Below are 10,232 nucleotides of genomic sequence, written 5' to 3'. Positions count from 1 at the left end.
TTTTTTTCTGGTGATGGGCAATATATCGTCATGCGGGCTTCGCATTTTTTTCAAATTAAGGACATTTCTTTATATTTTCTGAATAGTACATGTAACAATATACATTTGAGTCTATTCCAAATTATATAATATCTTATACAGTACTAGTGGTTTACTTGGCTCTGATGTTGCATACAAGCATGAATTGAGATTAAATATCCAATGTGCACTAAAAAGAATTGAACAAAAGTTTACGACCATTGGGCCATCAAAAGTCTGAAAGTCTTGAAATGTTTTGCTCTTTATTCAGGATTTTTTGGAACCAAATTAAACTTCAGGAGAAGTCATTTACCATGTGCACATCCGCATAATATCTTTCAGCTTTGCCACAACACAATACACTTCCAGATAATATGTAGTGCATAGCATAATTGTTTCAATTCTGGTATTTTATTATGTCTATGGTTTGACATTTTATGCCTCTAAATGGCCTCCTGCACTGTCTTAACCTTGGAGTTGTCTCCTTCCAGTGCATCATTGTACCATATGATTTTATATCTCCACTGTAGTGTAGGTGACGGAAGGGGTGGCTAAAATAATGCTCGAGTTTCAATTGGTGGGGCTTTAACATTTTTTGAGAAGAGAGGGTGAGAGGAACTACACCATTTGTTTAACCGTACATTTCCTAACTGTAGCTATGCAGAAAAATTGCATGAGATAGTATCAAGATGACTGAATAAGTTCTATCTAAACTTGACCTGAAATATTTTGCTATCATTATATATGATTTGTTTTATCCTTGTCAAGCATTGTGAAAAAATGAAATCGACCTACTTACCCAATGTGATGGGTTAGGTTACCCGTTGACCAGCATTTTATATTTTTTCTCTGACCTTACATATGATCTTTAATTGCGTATGCTAAAATAGATATTATGTAAATTGCATGCAAATTTATGTAAATTAGCATTTTCTAAATTTTAAATGCATAATTGCACCAAGACAAAGTTCTTCCCCCTTGGCAATTTGGTCAGGCTACGGCCCTGCAGGACATTTGTAATTTTGAGTTGAATATCATTTTAGAAATCAGAAAGGAGCTAGTTATGGTTTGAAATAGAATTGAGTAGAGATAAAAACCCTGATCTATTGAGTGGTTGAGAAAAGGGAGTGTCACTCTTAGACTTAAATCACTATTGTGAAGGCATTGATATAAAGAGACACAATCGAAAATGAGCGAACTTCAGATTTGGAGGGAGAATTCAAGGATATCATTTTATTGACGATCGTCGCAAACTGAACCAATCAACCGAGCCTTTTCATTGAGTTCTATAATAACCCAATAACCTTGACCGTCTCGAATGCTTTTAATTCTGAAACCTTTAACCGGGGTCGCATTGGGAAATTAATTGTGTTGGTTTCAATTCTTCCCCTAGCTATAGCTCACTTACTCTCAGCACAATGCTATTCAATCCACCGTGACGTATCGCGTGACACTGTATAAAATAACTCCCAGCTCCACATTGAGGTCAGGCCATATACTAGTATACGTTAACTCTAAGTGTACTGAATTACAAGTATGTCTGTCTGTAGCAAGACATTTTCTTCACCGATATCACGTATTATTGTGAACCTTGGTAGAAGACACTTGAATCTGTGTTTTGTTGTAATCCTATTATTAACTGCTGTGGTACTGTTGGCTCCACACTTTTATCGGTTTTCGACCTCATGGGTATCAAAGAATTTCAACGTGCCTATTGAAGACATTTCAAATCATATGAGGTAAGTCTCGAAATTTGAATTATCATGTGCAGTCGATAATTGTGATGAATTCTTGATTTTAGTTCTTATAAATTATATATCATAATGTGTATGTATCAAATTACAACATCCATTTACACGTCATCTTTCAATATTTTCGGTCAAAATATTCACAGACGTACACAATTTATTTTGAATATTATAGATTATGGTAGCGCATTCATTGAAAATCGTCATATCGGCCACCTGTCGACTCTAAACAGGCGTATAGCCGCCATTCTTTTATTTGAAGAGAAAGTGTACGCTATGTACATGTACGCGTGCACTGACCCGAATTCCACATATCATTCATCAGCTTAGGTTTGGCCTCAGACCACTATGCGCATGCGTGTCTGAGGTTAGGCTAGCCTAACACATAAACAAATGGTTCTACAGTTCTACTTGTCGTTCTTTACAAAATACTTTTCGACTGACATTTACTGAATAGAAATCATGCAGTTGAAAACGTCCTCAAAGTTCAAATTCAGAAACCAGAAATTGTGTTGCTGCCTTGTCATAATAATTAGCATGTAAAGGCATACAATATTTATAATTTAATCTCATAGAAAGTGTAAAGGTGACCTTGAAGGTAAAACTGTTTATACAGATGTGATGTTGCCATGGTATATAATGTAAAAGCATGGAGAACGCTGCCATTGTCAATGAGAGTGGTGAATACTACACTGTTTAGTCTCAAACTAAAATAAATGAACTCCTGCTCATATTTCGGTAGCGTATTGGTTTAAAATCATTATTTGTGGTGAACTTTCTCTTTTCAACAACATTTCTACAATCACCAATGAAAACAATTCCCCCCCCCCCTATCTGATTAAAATCTGATGTGTTGAAAGCGGCCGAATGTCTTTATTTACCTCCATTTCCATCGTGTTGTGACGTTTGTTTTATTCCGGGTGATCACCGCCTTTCCACACTGTAAATTTATATATTAGTGCCTACATAGTGTGGACGATGAAATATTAACTCCATACTGTCAGGTTTCCATCGGATATTTTCATGTAGATATATAGTTTCGGCGGTGTTCTCTTTTTCAACATCTTTTCATTGAAACATGAATGGATAGATTTCAAAGTACTCCATTTATTATTAATTATAATTACCACGCAGAATCTCTCACGTCAGGCTGTATGACTAGATTTATTGCAAATGCTTTGGTGTACCTGCTATTGCAATCAAATAAACGGAATATAACATGCCATTAAATATATCGATACAAGCGAATGTTTTACAGTTGTGCAAATCACAATACAGAATTTACACACAAAAAAAAATCATTTTTATCACTGATCCAAGCCTTTTGAAATCAGAATATTAAATCCTTGTTAGTCCAACTGCTAAATACTGTTCATTGTTTTATGTCAGTCTGTTATTTTCTTTATCGAAAGATCAGGTCACTAAAAGAAGTGAATGGTCGTGATATTTATGGCTCGTCTATTTGCCAAATGTATACATCTGGGAACGAGGACTATAAATTTATTACACTCTGATCATCTTTATTTTTCTAACAGAGAAACACCAAATAAACAATCATTTACCAAAGAACTGACATCAGAGGAGAAAGATATGGTGAAAGGCTTTCAGAAGACGGTGGAGAAACTGGAAACATGGGAGAAAAATTCCACAAATATGCAATTACTAAGGTAATCTAACCTATCAAATTGAACTAGCAAACCAAAAATGTGATAAATAAAATGATTATTGCAAGAATACAAATTTAAACCGTGAACTAAGCTCAACTTTAAAATACTCACTGTCTTTTTAGTCCCTGGGTGATTAAAGGTTGAGATCCTTCCAGAAAATAAAGATATTTCCCTAAATTTTGGGTTCAGCAGAGTCGTTTTATGATTTAAGATCGCATTACTTTTTGCACGATGGCTAAGAAACACCAAACAGAAACCTGTTCCACGGTCAGTGGTCCAGTGCATCATGGGAGTTATCCTACATGCATATGTATTAGATGAACAGTGAGTATTATGACTTTATCTGAAGGTAAGAATCACTTAGGAGTCATGACTAGTTTTGTTTTCACTTCATTCATATGTATATCTGCTAACTTCCATAAGGTAACACTGGATCACTGTTCAGTCACAGAACAAAGAATGTGAAATAAGATTCAATTATGTGTTTCTTGGCAATCGTGCGAAATTGCCGTGACGTGAAATAATAAAACGACTCTCCGGAAACCAACCTTTGCGAAAATGCCTATATTCCTTGGAGTGGTGCTCGCCTTTAAGCAAAGAGAAGTTATAAGCTTTATTTTTGCTTATGTATGTACATGTACTTTTCCTGTCTATAACGGGCTCGATTTGTACACGCTATAAAGACGGCGCTAGTATGTTTTTTGAAAACTATGCGACCGTTTAAAATTGTTGTGATTGTAAAATATTTCTGTCATTTTATCGAAACCAGTATACAAACTATCTCTCTAGAATACTAGAACACAATAATGTGAGTTCCAATCTCTCATTTGTCGGACTCTTTTACTCCTGTATACAACGAATCGTCTATATATGAACACTTGGTTTTTCAGGGAAGAGCTTCTAAGAGGAATGAATAGATCTTACTTTATGTTGACTCAAGACAATACGAAGATTGGCATGAAATACCATAATAGCGAACGTAGTGATCCAGTTGAAATTGATCACTCCAAATACGATCTTCTTCCGAAGGTATGTTATTTATTTATTTATTTATCACCATCACACCTTCATCACCATCATCATCACCACCACCAGCACCACCACCCCCTCCCACCATCATCATCATCATCACCACCACCATCACCACCACCATCATCATCACCACCACCACTATCATCACCACCATCATCATCATCATCATCACCACTACCACCACCACCACCACCACCATCACCATCACCATCACCACCATCATCATCATCACCACCACCACCACCACCATCACCACCACCACCATCACCATCCCACCACCCCACCATCTTAAGAATTCAAGGACTTGGAAGTATTTTGTAATTGTTCATTGATGCATTTGCTTCCTAGGTATCACCATTCAAAACAAACCTATATTACAAAACATGTTGCATTGTGGGTAATGGAGGCATTTTAAAAAATAGCAGCTGTGGTAAGGAAATTGATAGCTTCGACTTTGTTTTCAGGTAAGTTGATATTGACAGCTAAATGCAAAATCACTAGATAGCTCAAATAAAAAATGTGTCATTTTACATTAAAGTGCGCCACCATCAGGCTGTTTGTAGAAGCAAAATTCATATACAAATTTGATTAGAACGACCAGGCGGAAGAAACACGGAAGGATATCTATTCACCGAATATGCCAAATGTTATGCCATACTTTTTAGAAATGCTGTAAATTATTACTAGAATTATAAAAGGCAAGATGTTAATAGATTTCATACTGATCAACTTTAACTTTTACAGGGCAAATCTACAGCCGATTCAAAACTTTATATCCGATGCTGGTAGGAAGATTAATTTGACAACCATTAATCCGATATTGATGGAACACGGGTACAGTAACTGTTAACTTTATCAATTCGTGTAAACATTAAAAACCCATGTTATGAGAACTCGTTGACTTTGACAGATAATTCTCGACAGGACAGTTATCAAATAAAATTGAATATAAGCACAGTGAAACTGTATTTTTTTTTCTTAGCAGCTAGCTGCCTCGTATAAAATTAGTAGAGTAGAGTGGTTCATTACGTCACGTTGACAGACGTCAGTATGCATGGAAATGAAATGAGATAGTCAGAAAGACAGTGAGATCGACAGCTAAGAAGACAGACAGACAGACAGACAGACAGACAGACAGACAGACAGACAGACAGACAGACAGACAGACAGACAGACAGACAGACAGACAGACAGACGGACGGACGGACGGACGGACAGACAGAGACAGACAGGCAGACAGACAGACAGACAGACAGACAGACAGACAGACAGACAGACAGACAGACAGACAGACAGACAGACAGACAGACAGACAGACAGATTGACAGACAGACTGACTGACTGACTGACTGACTGACTGACTGACTGACTGACTGACATTGACTGACTGATAGATACTGACGGACAGGCGGAAGAGTACATCTGACACACATATATAGAAAGACAGACAGATGATAATATAAACATTTCTTTTCAGATTTCATAATCTTGAAAATAAAGGGAACGTCAGCAAATTTCTAGAAGTCATACAAGATTATCCAGGCTTCCTCCTGTACATACCTAACAGTGTGGTAGCTCCAACCAGTACAGCTTTTACAATGGCTTCACACCTTCATTCAAACAAGAAAGTTCAGTTACTTCTCAATGATGTAGAGTATGACGAAAAACTCCAATCACTTTGGAAATTGGAGAAAACAATATCCACAGGTAACCAACGTTTGATTCTAAATCTGTCAGGTAACTTGATCACGTGGATAATTAAACTAATGTACACAGCTGGCACATAGCTGTGCTCTTCTTCCTAGTGCTAGGATATGAAAGGTTCCCTGTGTATTACGTATGCAAACCGAAAAAAAAAATATCTATTGAATTTGTGTACAGAATCAGTTCACAATATAAATAACATTCGATATCACAAACGATTTTGGCGCCTGTCAGTCGCTCTGAATATTCCTGTATTTATGTCCCGTTCTTGCTGGTAAATCAAAGTTGACAACATTTTGTTTGGTAAGCATGGGGGGGGGGGTGCGTTAAATACTGTGCTGCGAGTGAAGACTGAAAAGGCGCTAACTAAAACTCGGGCTGTGTAAGGGTTGTGTGCTTAGGTTTCTGACAACTTTATTACAACTAAACTCAGAGTGGTGATATAATTTCAAACTTTTATGTCGAAATTAAAAGATGTTATTATTATAGAAATATAAACAGGAATAAGAAGTATCATGTGTTGTACTAACCAAACCACTATCAATAAATTACCACTTCGTAGCTATCGTACACGTACTGGTACACATAGTCTGTATACTACAGATTCAATGTCTATCGCAATGTACGGCCATTTTGTTTTTAGGTAAGTTGTATTAGACGCTCATATTCAAAATAAGCACAAAATCAGGGTGTCGTCGCCGTAATAGTTTATGCGCTTCTTACTTTTTGCATTTGCAAACGACAACTGAGCTTGTACAAAACTCAATAGAATTATCTTTGTTGTGGGGAGGAGAATTTTTTTTTTTTTTTTTTTTTTTTTGTTTGTTTGTTTGTTTGTTTGTTTGCTTTTGTGTTGTTTGTTTGTTTGTGTATGTATGTATGTATGTATGTATGTTTGTTTGTTTGTTTGTTTGTTTGTTTGTTTGTTTGTTTGTTTGTTTGTTTGTTTGTTTGTTTGTGGAGGTTCATATCTTGACCAGTTCATTGCAGATTGTCATATGGATTTCCCTTATGTGTAGTATGTACAGTAATATCATAATGCAGTCGTAGGACTACGGAGAATTGGACAAATAAATCTGGTATATTATTTCATTTCTTATTTCAGGATCGGTACTAGTAAGTCTTGGAGTACAATTTTGCAAAGAGATCCACTTGTACGGGTTTTGGCCTTTCCAATTAGACCATCATGGACGACGGTCACCTTTACATTATTCGGAAGATTGGTCATGGGCACAGTACACGTATAATCACGACTTTTCCAAAGAATTCAAGTTTTTACTCTCTCTACACGAACGAGGAGTCATTAGGTTACACGTAGACAGTTGCCGCCGTGACTGATTATTTTTTTAATTTCTTTTGCCCAATACTGCTACAGCGCCATCAACGTCAATGGATACACAGGGTCAACTTTCGTTTGAAAAGCTGTTCTTACTTCATATGACAACAATTTACAACTTCATGACATCATCGCTTTTGTTAAGTTCTAAAGCGCACGTTACTTAAATTCCGACAAAATCAAAGAAATTTCCAAAAGTGGATGACGTCATGTTTTGCTTTGTTTTCAATCATTCAATCAGGGTTTGTAAATACTGTACATTACCAAAAAGAATGGCCAACCTGAGAAGTGACAAAATACAAATGATGCAATGTTTTCATGGTAGTTCAGTTTTGAATATCTAATTTTGAATATGTTTAAAGGATATATGTGTGTATATATACATGTGTGTGTGTGTGCCTGTGTGTGTTATTTCTATTTTATATGCAAACGTAACTTGTTCTTATCATCTGAATCAAATCATTCATTCATTCATTCATTCATTCATTCATTCATTCATTCATTATTCATTCATTCATTCATTCATTCAAAGTACATGTAATAAGAAACAACAGTTTGCATATTGTATGAACACGTTGCTTTCTTATCAAATCTAAATAAACTTATCCATGTTATAATGTTATCTAAACGAAAGTTCAATGTTTCTACTTTCGTTCCATTATACATTTACCACCACACCTTTGATTTACTGCCAAACCAGGGTGACTATAGAGTTTCAAGTTGTGTAATCAGCGCTATGTTTTTAAGTTTTACACAATATTTTCTGTTACGAATTAAATTATATGAAAACAAAATACAATCATTGATAGCGCGCACGTATATAAAATGTTGTATCTCACTATAAACACAAATCATCTCCACTGTCGGATGAAACAAGGACGAATCAAATATAAAACGGTTTACTGGAGATAACATTTTGTCATTTTATCTGCGCGCGTGCTATCAATACCTTTATTTTGTTTGTGTAATTCGTAATAAAAACCGTTGTGAGTTAAAAAAGCCATTGTGCCACCGGTAGTTACAATGAACCGACATCTAGGTATAATCAGCTGTAATAAATAATACAAAAAAAATAAATGTGAGGTGGGCACTCAAAGAACACCCTCAACTTAGTTAGAAAAATATGTCTTCTTCAAAAATGAAAAAAACTACAACTCAGACCGGTTTCAACTGTACAGGGTTATGGTACCGTATAACGAGGTAAAACAGTTTTAAAATGTATGGTTGATAACTGGTTTATAGATAATGTTGAGTTCGTCATAGTGACGTTGACAGTGTGTTGACTTTCCACTATGCCTCAATCAACACAGTTGTAGAATCGGGGACCTAGTAGAATGGAAGTGGTTATGTGAAGGATGATTTAATCCTATGTGCTTATAGAGGCGGTAATAGCTTGTATACTCTTCTCGAAATTGCGTCGATATAATGGACCGCTCATTGTGTAAATCATTGTGTAAAATATAGTCAGTGCAAGTCAACAGTCAGCATTGACCTATGACCTAGTTATGAGGATTTAACACCAACATTACATATTTCATTTCTGCTTTTATAAGCCAATCAAGACTGTCTTGTTTTATTGCTGAATGTTTGAAAGAAATAACAAACAATCAAATCATGCAGATCGAATACAATAATATTTAGGGAAAACTGCCACCGTTCTGTTGAAAAAAAAGACGTAACAAATACATTAAAATATTTCAAAAGAACAGTTTACAGTGGTGCGTACCTGCGTGCCTGTCTGCCTGCTTGGGTGCGTGCGTGCGTGCGCGCGCGCGCGCGTGTGTGTGTGTGTGTGTGTGTGTGTGTGTGTGTGTGTGTGCGTGTGTGTGTGTGTGTGTGTGTGTGTAACAACATAAAGAATGAGTTGAGTACCTGTCCGAAACTTGATGATATCCAACAATTCCTTGTAATTATAAGGACCCATGACATCTATGAACTTGTTTAAGATTTATAACTTGTAAGTTGGTAAAATTCGTAAATTTACACAGTTGAATTTTACCAGTTTCAATGTATTTACAATTATACAAAGCTTTGTCGTTAAAGAATTACTCACCATATTCATTGGCAGTTAAACGGCATGGTTTCCGTTAATTAACCACCTGATGGCAAGATAAACATTACATAGTTACTAGTAATATTCAAACATTATTAGTATACATATGAAGATATATAATCGTTTTTATTCAAGTCATATTTGGATCCGTAACATACATTAAAACAGACTAATTTCAGCCATGGCATTTTCCGTATGTGGGTAGTTATATACATTGTACAGGGGTAATTTTGGAGGTACACCTAGTCTGTATTCAGCCGCAGATTATATTTTGTCGTATTCCTTAAAAAAAACTTCTGAAATATGTTTGATTTGAATATTAATTGTGTGCACATACATAATCTATAACGTACAATCTAATAGTCAGCATGTACAATGCACATACAGAACGCGCTACTCACTGAGGATTCGAACACATAAAACATAATCTTGACTTCACGGAACGTCCAACGCACACCAAGTTTAATTCTATTAATTTCAACGACAATAGTATTAAAGATACATTACAAAAAAAGTCCAAGACGACTGTTGACAGTCTAAGATACAACGTACTTTCTTTGTAGTTTATAAAATATGGTTTGTGTAGTTTCCACGAATTGAGCACTCTCGATCTCTTATGTGACACCCCCTGTAATGAATTAAGGCTACGGAGCTCCATTGTGTGCCAACTTTAT

The 10,232-nt window shown here is 35.9% G+C and overlaps 1 protein-coding gene across 1 annotated transcript; it reads left to right on the top strand.

Annotated features, from left to right (window-relative positions):
* Nucleotides 1-1,580: 1,580 nt before the first annotated feature.
* Nucleotides 1,581-7,507, top strand: LOC144441273 (CMP-N-acetylneuraminate-poly-alpha-2,8-sialyltransferase-like). The gene is made up of 7 exons (XM_078130833.1): nt 1,581-1,757; nt 3,302-3,433; nt 4,324-4,462; nt 4,814-4,929; nt 5,210-5,299; nt 5,943-6,172; nt 7,275-7,507. The coding sequence occupies exons 1-7, from the start codon at nt 1,753-1,755 to the stop codon at nt 7,505-7,507; spliced, it is 945 nt and encodes a 314-aa protein (XP_077986959.1). The 5' UTR covers nt 1,581-1,752.
* Nucleotides 7,508-10,232: the final 2,725 nt, after the last annotated feature.

The sequence above is a fragment of the Glandiceps talaboti genome, chromosome 10 (assembly GCF_964340395.1).
Source record: "Glandiceps talaboti chromosome 10, keGlaTala1.1, whole genome shotgun sequence".
NCBI classification, from domain to species: Eukaryota; Metazoa; Hemichordata; class Enteropneusta; family Spengelidae; genus Glandiceps; species Glandiceps talaboti.
This window is presented reverse-complemented; position numbering and strand designations above follow the sequence as displayed.